The sequence below is a fragment of the Equus przewalskii genome, chromosome 1, assembly GCF_037783145.1.
Source record: "Equus przewalskii isolate Varuska chromosome 1, EquPr2, whole genome shotgun sequence".
Taxonomy (NCBI): Eukaryota; Metazoa; Chordata; class Mammalia; order Perissodactyla; family Equidae; genus Equus; species Equus przewalskii.
In genome coordinates, this window is record NC_091831.1 from 26126595 (window position 1) to 26145403 (window position 18809).

The window sequence follows — 18809 nt, forward strand, 5'->3', positions numbered from 1 at the left end:
CTATGGACAGTTAGAAATCTATATTGAACTCTCAACTCTCACTGGAGATGATGATTTAGAGGTTTTCAACATAGACTATGACAAAAGCATCCTAGTCATTTGAGCATCCTAAGACAAGAAATGTGTTCACATTTCTGCAGGAAAGGACTTGAGGAAACCCCATAGTTAGGCCATGATGTCAAATCAGAAGTGATCCAATGAGACGCTAGAGAACTTGCTAAAATAAAATCATGTTATTATTCATTTTAGTGAAGGGAAATATCAGACATATTTCCATTGCTGACTCCTGCCCCAATCAGAGCCCATAGTCACAGGCATCAGGGCTGTTTTGCAAGTAGAGATCTATGAAACCACGAAGGGTCTTCGCGTCAGTGATGAGGGCTGATACTGTGGGATCTTTCCTCATGGCTTCCATCCAGAGCTTAAGTTTTGGAGTGTGGTCTACACAGCTGTAGGAGGTGGAAAGAATGGAGGGGTGAGCTAGGTTAACTAGGAAGGCATTGCAAAGTCTCCTATATATCATCATTATGACTCTGCAGTTTCATTTTGTTTTCTTCTAACCTTTCAAAATATTTCTTTAAATGCACATAATCATAAAACATTAGATTTGGAAGATATTTAGAGGTCTTTGTTTTATGGAAGAGGAATCTTCGAGTGAAGTGACTTGCTCCATTAGCGTAAGAACTTGTTCAAATTGAGAGACTGATAACTTTTTAAAATGAGAACATGAAAGACAACCAATCTATGGCCAAATTGGGACGAAAAGTAACCCTGAATGGCTCTAAGCTTTAAGAAGTGGGAGCAAGCCAAGGTGGCTGCCAAACTTCAAAACATGGAGTTTGGAAAATAGTATGGGAATCTTCCTGGTAAATGGGAGGTAGCATTGGTTATACAATCCTGCATGACATCCTTACAGAAATGTACATCCTTTTGGATTTTTAACTAGAAGGGAAGGAGTAAATTACTTTTAAAACATTTTACTACACGTCACAGAACTCCCTGGCCCCCGGAGATGGGGAGGAATGCTGAGTATAGGCATCCGAACATGCCCTGGGTAGTCCAAGACTCCTCCTGTCTGCTTGTTCCCATTCATACCAGTTGTATGAAATATTTTAATTTTTGTTCAGGAAAAAGATCAATATATACTATTCAAATCATCATTATCCTGAATTATGCACAGAATATTCAAATGTCTTACTCAATTAACTCCACTGCTTCCAGCCGTTCAAACCAGGGCCAGATGAGGTAATCAACCATAGAAATATTTTTGCCACCAAAGAAGGTTGTCTTCTTGTTGGTCAGAACCTGAACATTAAATGACAAGAGTACTTCTTATTTTGTGTATCTAGTAAAACACATCATCAAAGATGATGTAGGCAAGTTAAGTAGAGCGGTGAGAGAAGCAGCTTTTACCCTGACATATCCAAGCAGGCTTTTTGTCTTGATCAGTTTAAGCTTTAGAATCTGTTAGTTTGGGATGAAGCAGAACAATCAACACAATAAACTGGAAAGTGGACAAAAATAAAACAAGCCACGGAGTACAAGATCTTTGTAATACACACACTCAACAAAGGACTGGTATTCAGAATACAGAAAGAACTCCTGGGAATCAATAAGAAAAAAGGCAAACAACCCATTAGAAAATCGAGCAGGACCTGCACTTCACAAAATGGATGTCCAAATGGCCCATAACCATTGGAAAAAGTGCTCAACTACATTAGTCTTCAGGGAAATGCAAACTAGAACCAAAATGTGATAGCACTACACATCCCTCTGAATGGCAAAAATGAACAAGAGAAAGTTAACAGGGATGTAGAACTGCTGCTGGTAGGAGTGTAAATTGGTACAACCATGTTACACCAGCGTCTTGTAAAGCTGAGTGCATGCATACTCCATAATCCAGTAATGTTACTCCTTGGAAATGTGAACATACATTCACCAAAAGATATGTATAACAACGTTCACTGCAGTACTATTTGTATTCGCTCCAAAGTGGAAATGTTTACCATCCACAGGAGTAAAATGGGTAAATAAATTGTGGTAGAGTCATATGTTGGAACACTATACAAAGGAAAGGAATGAACTACACACAACATAGATGAACCTCACAAACCTCATACTCGATGAAAGAATCCAGACCCAAAAGTGCATTATTATATGCACCATTTGTATAAAGTACAAAAAATAGCCCAAACTAGTATTCTGTTTCTTGAAAGGGGTACTGGTTCCATGGCTGTGTTCACTTAGTAAAAATTCGTTAAGTTGTACTCATGCTTTGGGTACTTCTCTGCATATAATACTTCAATTAAAAATTTACTTAAAATATACTGGAAATAACTGGATTAACTATTAAACGGATGCCAAATATGATTTGAAAACCAAGCACAAATAGTATGTTTCTGAAATTTAAGGCAAATTGGTATTATGGTTTTGCCAAAGGCGGGAACTGAGAATATTATCTCATTAATTAACACCACACCAACTTACCCTTTATAAAACTTCCATAGTTCTTCTGAGAGCCCATACAACATTCTGCATTGTGGAGTGTTTCTATCTACCTATTTGTCTTTTGTCTACAACCTAATGAATCTTGCATCTTACTTTCTACCTCATCCTGTCCAGCAGAGTGCCTTGCAATTACTGGGCACTCAGAATTGTACAATGATGTCTGGGTCTGTCCTTCAGCTGCAGTCCCTGTCATTATATTATGCCTCGATAAATTAAGTATGGTAGTTTCAGTCAGCCCTGGAACATGTTAAAGGTACTACTCATTTTAAAACATGAGCTCTTAACCTAAAGTCTGTGAACTTAGGTGGAAAAAAAATTACATGCCCTCCCTGGCACTAACCCCAAATTTAGCAGATATTTCCACTGTGAAAAAGGCAATAAACCACAGTACAGTTAATCTCACATATTTTAATTTAAGCATTTAAAAACATTATTCTGAGAGGGGGTTCACAGGCTCTTCCAGGTTGTCAGTTGGGTCCACAAAAGAAGTCTTAACTTTCAAAGAAACAGTATGCCACATGCATTTTCTGACTATAATGTAATTAACTTAAGAAAAAAGCAAAAAGGTAGTTTAGGTAGTTTAGTACAATGATTAATTGATAGGCAAAGAAGATAATCACAATGGAAACTGCAAAAAAATATTTAGAACTGAACAATGAAAATACTGCATATTCACACTTACGGGATGCAACTAAGGTGTTATTTAGACATAAATGGATGTGGTCATTAATGCATTAAAAAATCAAGAATGACTGAAAATAAATGCATTAAATACTCAACTCCTGAGCTAGTTAGTAAAAAAGCAATAGTAAATCTAAAGTAATTATAAGAAAGGAAGTAAAAATAAAAGCTGAAAATAATGAGTTGTAAAACAAACACTAGAGAATTAAGAAAACATTTACTAATTATGAAAAAACTAATAAGATACACATCAGCAATACTGAACAGGAAAACTAGAGAAAAGGCATACAACTATATTGGAAATGAGCACCGGTATACAAGCAGTTATATGTAGAGATTTTTAAAAATTAGGAGACATGAGCATCCTTATGCCAATATAGGTGAAAACTAAGATGAAATGGATAATTTTCAAGGAAACTATAAATCACCAAAATTGACTTAAGAGGAAATATAAACCCCCCAAATAAGCTACCATTAAAGAAACTGAACTACTAATGAAAAATCGACCCCCATAAAAGAGACCAGGCTCAAATGTTTTACAGAAACAGCCAAACCCTACCAAATGGTTTCAGAAATTAGAAATATAAGGAAAGTAACCCAACTCATGAGGTTAGAATATCCTTGATATAAAAACCAAATAAAGACACTATAAGAACAAAATAATAGCCCAATCTCATTTATGAACAAATATGCAAAAATCCTTTAAATATTAACTAATTCTAGAGTATATCTGAAAATCCACTAAAACAAGTAGGTTTTATCCCAGTAATGCTAGGATGGTGCAACACCATAAAAATCTGTCAATAACACCATATTCATCAGATTAAACGGAAAAAAATCCTACGAACATTTCAATAGGTTTAATAGATGCAGACAAAAGTCAATAAAACCCAACATTCAATCATGACTTTTTAAAAAATTAGCAAACTAGTAATAGAACTTTCTTCATTAAAAAAAGGTTTCTGAAAAAATCTACAGCAAACTTCATACTTACTGATAAAATGTTAGCATGTATTCCTAACAAGACAGGAACTATGTCTTCTCTCAGTAAAACCTAAGGCTGTATGTGAATGGAATGTCTCAAGGCCAAGAGGCCCAAATGGCAGCTCTCCCCTAAAGGAGATAAAGACACATCCGGGCTTCCCCAAGTGTTTATATGATTCGTGGCAAACTGTTTGTGTGGTACCTATGTTTTGATTACAGTTATGTTAATTTTTTTTTTAATATATGGACAAGGACTGGAAACAAGCATGGAAAAATGAAAACAGGTGACATATAGAAACAGTGAAATTTTCTTTTTTCCTTGTTATTTTAACATCAATGCGACAAAACGTTTTAAAAGCAAACCCATGACAAAATACTTTTAGGTGTTTTGGTTTGTCTTAAACACAACAGCTTAGGACAATCTGTTGTAAACTAAAATGCCTTATTTGGTATTATTACTAATTGCCATAAAGTGATTTGGGAAATGGGAGTATGAAGAAAACAGTAGAAGGAAGAAGAGGGTGGACAGAGTATATCATTTACTCTGATAAAAACTAGGAGAAATGATTGCTTACCTCCTCTAGCTTGCTGAATTCTTTATGCAATTGTTCTTTTTGGCCAGAGTAGTCATCCTTATTTTGTCCTCGAAGAAAGCATATTAGCAAAGTTGGTATCTAGAGAGAGAATAATTTCTTAGTTTATCAGTGTGAGGTTAGATATACAAGCCCCCTCACATGAAAGCATGACAGACCCTCATAGTCCCAGTGTCAGGGTGTTCTAGAAACTTCAAAGGTGTACCAATTCCTGGGTTCACACAGGTCACGTACTGATCTTGGAAAGAGTTTTGTGACCCAAGATGCTGCATTGGTTAGGATTTTATAAGTTGCAAATAATAGAACCCACTGGTGAGTTTGAGCCAAAAATGTCTTAAACGGACAGGGAGTGACTCATCGAATTGTTGAGAGGCTGAACAAATAGGCCTGGAACTAAGCTAGAACATGCCAAAATCATGCTCAGAATTGACCTGACTGGAACCACCCACTGCTGCCAGTGAGCTGAGCACTAAATGCTAAGTTTGTGCCACTGCCAGAAGTTGGACACTAAGGTAACTAATGCCACTAGCACTGAAGCCATTTCTACTCTGGATCTTAATCTTGCAACCACCATGGCTCCTGAAGGCCAGGAGCTCTGTCACCAGCCACTGATCAGCAGAACCAGTGCCCCACACCAAGCCCCACATTGCTCATTTCTGAATCAAACTCCTCCAGGTGTGTATCTGACAGGAAGAGTGTAGGTCCCAGGCATTGGCCCCAGCTGCAAAGGGAGCTGGGGAAGAGAATTTTTCTGAGTTCTACCTTGGGGAGGATGTGAGAAGACTGTTCCAAAGGGGCTGACTATGGGATGACTTGACAAGTGTAGTGTCAGATGCCTTAATGCTTGTGGTGGTGATATTCGTGTATTTTAATACTTCGGTCTTTGGTATGGCCTCATTGCAAGAAACAGAAGTCCACTCACCCCAGTTTAAGTAAACAGGCACTTGTAAAACTACAGGAGAATGTCCTGAAATCCTATTGATGTCAGTACAGCTTGCCCTTATTGGAACTGAAGATTTGTAGGCAGCCCCTCCATCCATATTTCCATCTGGGCCTGTCTGGTCTTTCATCTCTGCTCCTTAAATGTTTGATCCATGTTATGTTCCATATATCAGTTCCCTTTGCAATGCTCTTAATTTCTGCTTCCCTAAAAATGTACCTTTTACATGGCTTTGGTTTGTCAAGTCTGCAGTGATACATTTATACAGCTCCAAAGCTTCAGTACTTTTACTGTCTTAGTCTTCTGTGTCTCAGTGCTGAGTTCCCAGGAGAGAAGAAGATTGGGCTGGGGATGTGAGTGGATGCATTTCTGGTTTGCTGAGCTGTAGCCAGGAGGGCAGGGTCGTATGGTCCCTAAGGCCACCCCTTCCCTGAATGTGAGCAGGGAAGTAATGGTGGGCATCTCCAGCTTTTAGCTCATCGTGACATACATCTTGACAAGGTCACAGGATTATAGAGATATAACCTGATGTTGCTGTTCTTGTTGTCTACTGTTGGTCGTTTCTTTGTTAACACTAATTGTTTGAACTAATTTACAACATTCATGCTAATTAAGATACAAACAGTCCTTCATGGCATTTACTCAGTCAGCTGAGAACTAATACCAACACACAGTAGCTGCTCACTGCTAGAGCCTGTGGCTAGAACAACAAGAGCTAACACTGACTGTTTAGCATATGTTGGACTCAGCTCTAGGTATTTTATTAAAGTGATAAAGTTACAAGTATCTTGCTCAGAGTCACACAACTAGCAAGTGGCAGAGCTGGTCACAGACCTAGGCAGTAAGCCAACGGTGATGGAAACATGGCCCTCACCCTCAAGTAGCTCACAGCCCTGGTGCAACACAAAGGCAAGAAGGCAGGCAGTCACTGACCAGGAAAAGTTAGCACATGTGGGAACACAGAGCTGGCACTAACCTGGCATGGACAAGCTTCTGGAAGGCAGTGCTATCTGAGCAGATACATGAAACAGGACTTGCAGATAACCAGGCAAAGTGAGAAAGGGGAAGAGTCTTCTAGCGAGAGTTGAGAAGAAGGTGGCAAGTTTGGGAAAACAAAACATTCGGTATGCCTGGAATATAAAACACTAGGAGAAGTGAAGAGGAGAGGTAAACAGAAACCAGATCATGAAAGTGCTTGCAGGACATATCAGAACCAACAGGAGCAAAATCCTGTTCTGTTTTCCTTTCCCAAATCACTGAACCATAAATGACAGCACCAATTTGCTTAAAAAACAAAGGTTTTTCAAATAGGACCTGAGGAGTGACATCAGCATCATGGCAGAGTGAACTTGCCTGGGACACCCTCCCCTCCAACATACAACAAAAAGGGGCAACGATACTCCAACAGAAGAGATCCTAACAATATAAAAACTTCAGAGAGACATGCAGCCACGCGACGGAGGGCAGAGAGGCTGGAGATGCCCTCGGAGGAGGTGGAACAGGGTAAGAGAGATCTTCACTCCCTCCCCTAAGGACTGTGGTCGCTGCCATGGGAGGATCCATAAGGGAAGGAGTGGGGGAGTAGCCATGCATCTGCAGGATCACCCAGGACTCCCTAGGGCCCTTACAGCCTAGGGGGAAGCCATCCAACAGGGCAAAAGCTTTCACACGGGGTGACCTCATGAAGCCAAGACCTCAGGAGACCAGATAGTGAGAGCTGATTGAGAAACCTGGGACTGCTTGCAGGCGAAAGCGCCCCTCCCCCAACCCACACCACGCTGGGCCATCTCAGCTGAAGGTGGAGAGCTCAGAATACGTGGCCCTCGACTCCCACCCACTGGCTGTAACTGCAACCAAATAATATCAGAATGAGAAAGAGCCGACCTTCCAACATCAGACAGTACATCAAATCTCCAGACCAGAGAGAAAACAACAAGAACCCAGAACTCAGTCCTGAGGACACAGAAATATGTAAGCTAAACGACAATGAATTCAAAATGGCTATCATCAAAAAACTCAATGAGGTAAAAGAGAATATAGAGAAACAATTCAAAGAGCTCAGGAGCTACTTCAGAAAAGAGATTGAAGCTATAAGAATTAATCAGAAATATTAGAGATGAAAGACACAATGGAAGAGAGAAACAAAATATGGATTTCCTGAATGCTCAAGTGGACACCATAGAGAAGTGAATCAGCATAATTGAAGACAGACATGTTGAAATGCTCCAGATAGAGGAAGAGAGAGAACTAAGACTGAAAAGTGAAGAAAGTCTCTGAGAAATATCCAACTCAATGAGGAAATGCAACATAAGAATTATAGGTATTCAAGAAGGAGAAGAGAAGGAGAATGGAGCAGAAAGCGTGTTCAAAGAAATAATAGCAGAGAACTTCCCAAATCTAGGGAAAGAGAGGGAAATATGTGTGGAAGAAGCTTCCATATCTCCTAGATTTGTCAATGTAAAAAGACCCACCGCAAGACATATAGTAGTAAAACTGTCAAAAATGAATGACGAAGAAAGAATACTCAGGGCAGCAAGGCAGAAGACAATAACCTACAAAGAAACCCCTATCAGGCTTTCAGCAGATTTCTCTGCAGAAACCTAACAAGCTAGGAGAGAATGGAACGACATATTCAAAACTTTACAAGACAAGAATCTTCAGCCAAGAATACTCTGTCCAGCAAAAATATCCTTCAGATATCAGGGAGAAATTAAATCTTTCCCAGACAATCAAATAGGAGCTGAAATTTCTTATGCACACACCTGAGAAGATAACTCAAAGATCATCTTTTGGCGAGCTTTCTCATAGGGGTCATCTGGCAACAGCTTCTTCCCTGGATATGCTTCATCCAGGTACTCACAAGTGATGGTAGATTCATAGATCAGTTGACCCTGACTGTTTTCCAGAACTGGCACCAGACCCAAGGGATTCTTCTCAAAGAACCACTCAGGCTTATTTTTCAGGTTGATGTTGATGACTTCATGCCTGGAAGACATGTAGAAGACAATGAAGAGAGTGAAACATTTTTTGTACTTCTGAATAAATCTTCACTGCCGTACTGTCCACTTAGCTGATCAGACCCCAAATTTAGGAGTTAACTCAGCCTTGATTCCTTGCCCTCTGCCCCCTCTTCCTCAAGTCAAACGGATCAGCAAGACTCGTCAGTAGACCTCCAAATCATATTCTGACTTTATCCATTTCTCGGCTTTACCACTGCCACCTCATCCAAAACACCATCTGCCACCTGGATCTCTACAGCAGTCTCCCAGCTGGCCTCTCTGGTTCCACCGTGGCTTCCCTACAGTCCACTTTCCACACACAGCCAGGTGGAGCTTTGACAAAAGTAAATTGACAAAAAGGCCAACTTCCTGCTCACAACCCCTCGATTGCTCCTCATTGCAAAGAGGATAAACTCTAAACACTTTCCATTGACATGCAAGGCACATTTGATATGACCTCTGCTTACCTGTCACACCTGTTTCTACGACCTTTCCTCTGGTCATTATGATCTGGCCACATGGGCCTTTTTTATATTCCTTGAATTTGCCAAACATATTCCCACCTTAGAGCGTCTGCGCTTACTGGTCCTCTGCCTTCTCTGCCTGGCTTCCCAGGTCAAACACCACATCCTCAGAGAGGCCCTCCCTGACCACCCAGTCTGAAGCTGCTGAGAGTCTCGATTGCATGGTCATCTTGTTTTGGTTTCTTCATTGAACTGATATGTATCTGAAATTACTTTGCTCCGTTATTGACACCTTTCTTATGTTAACTCCCTAGAACGTGAGCTCCACAAAAGCAAGGATCTTGTGTGTCTTGTTCATGTTAATAAGCACATAAAAGCAAATCTTAAATAGATTTAAATGCTATGAAGAAAATCAAAATAGTTTCAGATAGGTACTCAGTAGATATTTGTTGAATGAACGAATAAAATAAGTAGAAATGCTTCACGATTATCAATAAGATACTCCATTTTTGGCTAAGAGGTATCTTAATTGTAAATTACATAAGGCAACTAATTGAATTGTGTCTACTAGCTACTATACGAGAATCATGATAAATTCAATTGCTTTTGCTAATTTCAATAGAAAGTTCCTCGTTTTTTACAAGGATATTAAGGAATCCAAAAAATCCACCCACTAAATAAACTTTCAGATTAAATTTCCATGCATTGATGTTTTTAAAAAATGTTACATGGGTAAATCATACAAAGTAAACCCAAAAGGAGAAAAACAGGTGAAGTTCAGGTTATATTCAGATTGTAATTAGATCTAATTTGTATCTTGCCTGAGAGATTTTAGAGGAAATAAGAAAGGACAGTTGCATGTAATTGTTAAAGCCGGTCCCATATAATTGTCAAAGCTGGGTAATTGTTCAATAGAACAGATTAGTGACTCAAAAATAAGACACACCAACACCTTTTGTTTCCTATTTCTGCAGTAGCTAGAACAGCATTTAGTTGAGGATTAAATATGTAATCCCCTATGGAAACAAAAGAATAGCCAGATTGAACACTAGCGTGTGTGTGTGTGTGTGTGTATTAAAAGGTTCATGTGCTGCCAGAGTACCGGACTCTCAGATACAGGCCACTGCAAGAAAATGAGGCCACCTGCCAAGGGATTACCAATATTTCGGACACTTTATACTATGAAAACAAAAGATGGAGCCTAGGCTTTCATAATAAAGAAGGTTCTCAGTACATACTTACATTTTGGTAACCTGGCATTGGGAACCAACAAGTCAACACACCTGCCACAACAAGTTGGAAGATAAGAAAACCATGCTTTCTTACATTCACCTTGTAAAAGTCTAGTCCCTCTCTGATGAAAGTCTCTTGGGACTCAAACTGAAAACTGATCCATGAATGTAGTAGACCTCTGTTCATACTACCTGGCAGCTGTCACCACTCTTCACCCCTACACACATACTTTTGGTAAAATCATTTCAATTTCCCTTTGGAAAACTGTCCCAGTAAGTAAGGTAGGGTTGTTTTCAACCTAGAATTCCAGAGCGGCATATAACCCAGGACTTAGTGCTCCCAAACCCAGCTGTGTCTTGCTCCTGGACTTTTCAACTCTGAGCACAAGATATGTCTTTTTTCAATCCAATCTAACTTGAATTAGATTTCTCTTACTTGCAATGAAAAAATTCTGACTAATACAGAAAATAGTACAGTATTTGGATAAAATACAGTGTTTTGGATAAATGTGACTAAATGTTGAGTATTTTGCTATGTGTTCACAATCAATTTCACCCAAAAAAGATGCAAATCTTAGTGAAGTGATGGCTAATCCAAAATTTTTTTTCTTTAGAATGCATTTTACATTTGTTTTAGGGAAAAGAACTGCCTGCCTAATTCTCCCCATAGAAGACTAAAATTAGTTTATAAACCCTAAGCACTTAGATGGAATTTTTCTTAAGAATGCAGGCTCTGTTTTAAACTTCCACTCCGTGGTTCTCCACGGTTCAACAGATTCCAAAGCCCATTGGAAGGGAGGTGGTTCCAAATATTTGGCAACGGAGAAAATCAGAGTGACATTGCATATTTCCTGTGGATAAGCCATATGTCAATAACCATGCTAGCTTCAATGAGGCTTCGCAAAAGACTGAATTTTCAGGCACCAACACTTTCTTTGATTCAACCAACAACCCAGTCTATAGGAATATACACAGTACAGTGAACTTGGCACTGTGCCAGGAGAGTCAAGATCTGGTCTCTGTAGTGGAGCAAATTACTGACCATTCGAGAAGGGACCATATACTCAGCAAACAGTATCAGATAAGCCAGACATGAATAGAGAAGTAGGGTGAAAGCAAAAGGGCAGTGGAGCAGGAATCAGGGGTCTCCCACAGCTCAAAAAGCTGCTGCCTGCGATGACCCGTCCAGTGATCTCCGCATATTACTGCCTTGACTGGATCCCCAGCTTTTCTAATCCATGAAATTGTCAGGTTTAATATAAACAGGGTGTCGTAGACTGGTGGAGTCTGTGGCATTCCTCCGACCCCTCACCCCGGGGAGAGGGTCCATAACTTAACGTGTCCCCCAAAAAGGCTGAGAATAGTTTATTTTGCAGTAAAGGAAGCTCTGAGGGCCCTATTCGAGATTCCCACCCCCGCCGCCCTCAGAAGCTGGTTCCGGGCTGGCTGGGGCAGCGGCCCTGCCTCGGGCCTCACCGGATTCCCTTGGCGTTCAGCACCAGGCGGGTCCTCTCCGCGAACGGGCAGAACCTCATGCTGTACACGCGGATCACGCCCTCGGGGACCGGCCCCGGAGGCGGGCTTCCTGCCGGGAACAAGCGGAGGCGGTTACGGCCCCGAGAGCGGCCGGGACCCCTATCCCCCCGCCGCCCCCAGTGGGCCCCTCCCCGGCTTGGCTCCGGAGCAGCCGCAGCGAGACACGCGGCCGAGGATCGCCGAAATCACCCCCTCCTCTCGTGGCGGGCTGGCCTCACCCTTCCCCAGGCTCCTGGCTGACCCTCCGGACATTGCAGCGCAGCGTAGACTGAGCGCGCGCCCCTGGGATGCTGGCGATTCAAGAAGCAAGTCGCCCCTCCCTCCGCTCCCTCCTTCCCTCCGTCCTTTGCTCCCTCCCTCCCTCGGCCGCCCCTCCCTCCTCTGTCAGAAGCGCGGGCTCGGGCGGACGCCAGCTCGGCAGGAGCTGTTTTCCCAGGACCCAGTTGCCCAGGCGCTTAACGCAAACCCGCGGCAGCAAGCCCGGTGGGCGACCCAGACCGCCGCGCCCAGGCTCAAGTCCCCGCCCTCCGCGAGTCCGCGGCCCGAGCGCCCCGGGGGAAATGGCGCCGAGACGCCCCCTTGCGCCCTGACCCGGGCCCAACTTCCCAGTTTGGTGGAGACAACGCCTAAAACACCGGAACTGGCAGTTGTGCCAATGTGTATCATGCTGGCCCAGAGATGCGCCAGTGGCGAGATGCACAAAAGAAGTTCGAAACCCTCAGAGCCATTCCCCGCCCCCGAATCATGGTGGTCTCCAGTCCGCCCTCCAGGCGGGTCCACGCCGGACCTTGACCCTGACCCTGACCCTGACTTCCCACACCCCGCGCGGGGGTGGGGAAGGCGCGACCCAGGCAGCCGTCCCCGCACCAGGCGCCGACTTGGTCGCAGCTCCCCTTGCCCCAAGTTTTCCCCAACTTCCCCTGACCGAGCGTTCGCTCACGTCATTCCAGAACTTGCTCTCCAAAGGCTCTTCCAGCCACCTGGACAGCATTTTCCTTCTTCTGTCAGTAGCGGTTTAATATGTCTACTGAGAGGACCACTGTCCCTACTGTCACGCGTAGGACACATCTTTTTAATCTTAACCCAAAGGAAACAGCACAGATCTAGATATTACTAACCTCAGAATAGTGGTGGGGCTTTAAAGAATCTCCTACTTATTAACCATTTGGATTTTGAAGCCCTAGTAAGGGCACAGGCTCAGAGTCAGGCAGGTGGACTGAGTGAATGCACTCCTGGGGGTCCATGAAAAGGGTCTGGCCAGAGCGTTCGCTCAAACAACCCCCAGTAACTTAGGGATTAAGAAGGAGGGTGTTCCAGGGCACGTGGTACAGATACAGGAAAAGGCTGTTCAATGTGTTGCTTGTCTGCCTGATTTAAAAGCTGGTAACTCCTGCGCCATTTATTGCTGGGTTGGGGGGTCGTGTCTGTTTTTATTTTGATTAGCTCCGTTGTGGGACAGGCAGAGAGGGAGGTGATAAGCACGGGCTCTTTGAGCCTTCCTGCCCAGTTTGATCCTGGCTCCACCCCTGTGTTAGCTTGCTAGGGCTAGGCTAACAGAGTACCACAAACTAAGTGACTTGAACAACACAAACTTATTCTCACAATTCTGGAGGCTCCACGTCCAAGATCAAGGTGTCAGCAGGGTTGGTTCCTTCTGAGGACCGTGAGAGAGACTGTGTACCCTGCCTCTCCCCAAGCTCCAGGTGGTTTGCTGGCCGTCGTTGGTGGTTCTTGCAGTGTAGAAGCATCGCCCCATCTCTGCCTTCATCTCCACATGGCATCCTCCTCGTGTGCGTGCCTATCCAAATTTCCCCTCTTTATAAGGACAACAGTTGAAACTGAGAACAGATGAGTTAAATCTTCTCTGACTTAGAGCAAAACAAAAAGAGAGAGAGAAAAAAATTGAGATACTCTCTGCTAACTGCAGCTGTGCATGCACATACTCAGCTACTAAAACTAACCAGATCTTTCTGTAATGAATGAGTTGTTTCTGCCAGGAAGTCAAGGTCCAGATGGTCAAGAAAAAAGGAGATTGGGCCTCACAAGGCCTGAAAAACTCAGGCCAAGGACAGAAACTTACCAGAAAAGTCCAGATAGTCAAGGAAAAAGATTCAATCTCACAGGCCAAACACAAGCTGGTGGAAGGCACCAACCAGCAAGGCCACATGCTGGCCCAGCACTTGCTCTCCTCCCCTACCTACAACCCCAGCACGTGCTTCCCTTCTCCTACCTACAACCCCAACAGGAGCTGTCCCTTCCCTACCAAAACCCCAGATAAAAACCCCTAGTTTTTCACTTTGAGGAGGTGAATTTAAGTATTAGCCCCCTCTCCTCGGCTGGCTGCCTTTCTTTAATAAACCTCTTTCCTGCTACAAGCCTGAGGTTTCAGTGCTTGGCTTTTGCTGTACTTTGGGTAAATGAACCTGTGTTTGTGTTCAGTAACACAGTCCTATTGGATTAGGAACCCACCCTACTCCAGTATGACCTCATCTCAATTTAGCTAATTACAAGTGCAATGAACCTATTTCCAAGTAAGGTCATATTATGAGGAACTGGGGACTAGGGCTTCAACATATGAATTTTTGAATGCGTAATTCAACATATGAATTTACTATGAAATCAAATGGATTTTAAGAACCCTTGTTAACCACGTGAATGTGGGGAAGTTCCCTCTGTGTTTCAGTTCTCTTATCTGTAAAATGGGCTGTTAGAAACATGATGCCTCACTTATAGAGTTTGAGGAGATAAGTTAGTAAATACATAGAATACATAGAATAAGTGTTAAATAAATGTTTATTATGACAAATACTAAATGAAAAAAATTAGACTTTTTTGTAGATTATATAATCTTTTAAAATTTTATTTTATTGAGGTCATACTGCTTTTCACATTGTGTAAATTTCAGGTTTGCATTGCTACACTTCTATATACATTGCATCGTGTTCATAGACCACATTTTTGCTAAAACATGGGTCTTGCTTAACTCTTTTTTAGAAAACTAGCTTTTTAGAAAGTCTTTTAGCACATTAATGATGTCATGCAAATTAACCCTGTAAATTTAAACCCAGCCAGGCAAAACCTCTCACTGGCCAAACTAAAAATTCCAGGTCAAGGTGTTATTTGAGAACTTTTACAGTTGGCCCTCCCCATCTGTGGGTTCCACGTGCACAGATTCAACACACCTGCCGATGGAAATGCCTACAGTGGTTGTGTTTCTACCGAACACGTACAGACTTTTTTTTCTTGTCATTACTCTCTAACCAATACAGTATAACAACAATTTACATATCATTTACATTGTGTTAGGTATCATAAGTAATCTAGAGAGAATTTAAAGTATACGGGAGGGTGTGTGTAGGTTATATGCAAATACGACACCATTTTATATAAGGGACTTGAGCATCTTCAGATTTTGTGTTGGAGGGTGGGGTCCTGGAACCAATCCCTCTCAGATATCGAGGACGTCTGTACTTGGAATGGTCTGTCCCCTAATTAGTATGAATAGTGTAACGTTTTGTTGTAATGATTTGAAAGATCCAATTCATCAATAAAGTAAAAAGTTAATTCCTTAACGAAATAAACTGAAAGGAAAATATACTGTCCCAGGAACCTGCTATGGTGGTGCTTCTCCGCATTGCAGTGCATCGCCTCCGAGCCCTCTGTGGCTGTGCGCATAGCATGTGAGCGTCTAGACATGCTGCTGTCTGCCACAGGAGAAAGGGCACAGTATTTCACATGTTTGCAGCTGTGATCATCAGTAATTAACCTAAAGTGGCTAACCTGAACTGATTCTGATGGTTAAAGTTCAAGAGTTAGAGGTTTCAGTGATAAGAAATAGTTTTCTACACTCCGGGCACCCTCTGTCCTCACTGACCGTATACACCCACTTGACACAACTTTCTTCTGTGACTTTTCAGCAACGTAATTTGAATAATTTTATACTTTTTAATATATAATAAATAGATACCAATAAGGCATTTTTTTGGAGTAAGTTAGGAATATTGAAAATCACGTGAAGTGTTTCATTGTTATTATATTCTAATTATACTTAAAATCTCTTTTAAAAAATTAGGGGCCCTTTTCTTGTGAATAAGAATGTTTCTTTAAAAGTTAACCTTCTATGACACTCCACAGCAGGGAGAAACAGCCTTCCTCAGGGAGTGTCCATGGGAATATACCAGCAGAATGATTGAACACGTAGGGCCTGGAGTGAAGTCAAATTTAAAAAAATCATTATAATTCTCTCAATAAGAAGCCATACAGGAATAAATGGTCCATAAAGAAAGTAGCTTTAATAGCAATAAAAAATAGGGGGATATTAAAAGCTCACTGAGAATGGAATGGATAAACAAAGTGTGGTATGTTCATATAATGGACAGCTATCCAGTCACGAACACTAATAAACTACAGCTACAACTATTGACATAAATCCATCTCAAAAACATAAGATCAACTCATAAAAGCAAGTCACAAAATGATAACTAAGGTATGACTACATATATTAACCGTAAAAACATGCAAAATGAAAAGCATATTGGTTGTGGCACATGCATATGTGGTAGAATTGAAAAGTGAGGAGCAACAAACAGAATTCAGGAGGGTGGTGACCTCTGTGGGAAGGAAGAAAAAGACAAAGGGAGGACGCTCAGCATCGGGGGACGGGTGCTGCCAGGGTATTGGTTACGTTCTATTTCTTAAGCTGGAACGGGGTTTCTGGACAGTGGAATTGAGATAGGAAAAGATCAAGTGAGAAGAAATCAGGCGGAGATTGGTCATTTGAAAATCTTTCTATATAATCTGAGTTTTTACTATATGTGATACTTGAAAAAAATTAAAATTTAAGAAACTAATTTTTAAAAGAACAGGAAGAAACCCCTGACTACTATTAAACGGGATGAAGTAGAGCCATGTATACTGATGCAGAAACATGTTCAAGATTTATTGTTAAATGAAAATGTGGTCAAACGGCATGTAGGGGATAATCCTATCTCTTGAATGCATCCTTCTTGCTGGGTATCTGCTGAGTGTTCTACATGAAGCATGTTTAATCCTCACCACAACCGTAAGAATTAAATAAGAATTAAATTAAATAAGAAATACTATTGGGGCCAGCCCCGTGGCTGAGTGGTTAAAGTTTTGCATGCTCTGCTTTGGTGGCTCAGGTTCATGGGTTTGGATCCCGGGCATGGACCTACTCTACTCATCAACCATGCTGCAGCAGCATCCAACATGCAAAGTGGAGGAGGGTTGGCACAGATGTTAGCTCAGGGCTAATCTTCCTCAAGCGAAAAAAAAAAAGAGGAAGATTGGCAATAGATGTTAGCTCAGGGTGAATCTTCCTTAGCAAAAGAAAAAAGAAATACTGTAAATATTACCAGGTCATGGATGAGGAACCTAGGGGATGGAAATTAAGTGACTGTCCTAAGAGCAACATACTTTCGAATGGTGGAGCTGGTTTGTCACGTCTGGGCTGACGCCAGAGTCTGATCTCTTAGCTACTACCATATTTCATCAGTTCTAAGCTGTACATTGCTTCACTTTTGAACACTTCTGAACGTTGGGTTGTATCTTAAAATCACTGTCAGCTGGGCGCAGTACTGAGGCAGATATTATTGCTTGCGCTTGAACTGGCGGAGTGGATGTCAATGGCTTGGAAGAAAAATTCCAGAGATAAGAGAGCACTTGCTGCCTTATTAAACGAAATGCTCTTGTTGGCACAGAGGACGATGCTGGGGCTGGGAGTGGGGGAGGGAGGGGAAAAGAAAGCCTACGACTCTGATGTGAAAAATTTCAAAAGAGGCAGATTCTAAAAGTGAAGAAGTTGTAGGAATACCTTGACTTATGTCACTTGTATTTTCTTTTTTATACTTGCACAAGGGTAACACGAGATAAAAATGTATTTCTAAATAAGTTTGTGTTCTTTTATGATAAAAAGCTATCTAGGTTTTGTTGACTGAAATAAAGTCGGGGTAAAGGTTAATTAAAGGAGCTTGTCAAGTTGAGGAATGTGAATCCTGGGAAACAGTCCAGCAGAGTATCCTGAGGAGCTGCTCCAAGGCCTACAGATCTGAGTGCAGTGTTGATACTTCTTAACAAAGCAGCGTCAGTGCAGTACAGGGCTCACACATCTAATTGTCACATACATCAAGGATAGCATGAAAAATAACTTTTTGGTTATGTGCCAAATAAGGCATGTAATGTTGGTGTTATCTATGTGTGGACGGAGTCAAGGACCAGGGTCCTCACTTTTTCTCTCAATCTTTAAGAAATGCAGCTGGGAAACGCGAGAGCGAGGTCCCGTTATCTCATCCTGTGGCTGATTTGTCCTGCTGGTGTCTTCAGTCTTGAGGGGATGGGTTGCAAGGTCATTTAGCCTCAAGCTTAGGAGGCCTGCAAGGCTGCTTCACAGCCTAACAGCTTGGCATGGATTTTTATTGTCCTGACTTTCTGCCTCTGCAGCTTGCTTGCTAGATTCATCTGTTAGACCAAGGAGTGGAGTCCCAGGTTCGTTCGCAGTTTAAAAGAGCTCTTTCAGTAGTACAAAATAAAAGTTCCGGGTAATGAAAAAGGATTCTGTTGAAATTTCTTTGGTAGATTTTCTCCTGTTTCATTTTATCTTAGATTTGATCAGATGGATTATGTCTCCCTCACAGTCACTTCTAAAGTACTTACTTTTTTTTCAGGGGAAAAAATGCATTTTTTTAATGATCAAGTACAAAACTACAAATACACACACACATACACATGCAGATCTGAAATATTATTTACCCTACCATGTGGGATGCATTGTGAAATTTTCTGTTCTACGTTCTTTCATTTTAAAACAATGCACATCATGACTAGTAAACAGATCATACAAACTGCTAATATGT

At 41.8% G+C, this 18809-nt stretch overlaps 2 protein-coding genes across 5 annotated transcripts in view; one reads left to right on the forward strand and one right to left on the reverse strand.

The window, feature by feature from the left end:
* Nucleotides 1-18809, forward strand: part of CFAP43 (cilia and flagella associated protein 43) — a 128127-nt gene that overhangs the window by 742 nt on the left and 108576 nt on the right. The window lies entirely within an intron of this gene.
* On the reverse strand, nt 219-12686 carry GSTO1 (glutathione S-transferase omega 1). Its single transcript, XM_008518358.2, has 6 exons — nt 12156-12686; nt 11878-11986; nt 8469-8691; nt 4749-4847; nt 1199-1305; nt 219-449 (listed from the first exon to the last, which is right to left on the reverse strand). Exons 1-6 carry the CDS (start codon nt 12187-12189, stop codon nt 296-298), a joined length of 726 nt encoding a protein of 241 aa, XP_008516580.1. The 5' UTR covers nt 12190-12686; the 3' UTR covers nt 219-295.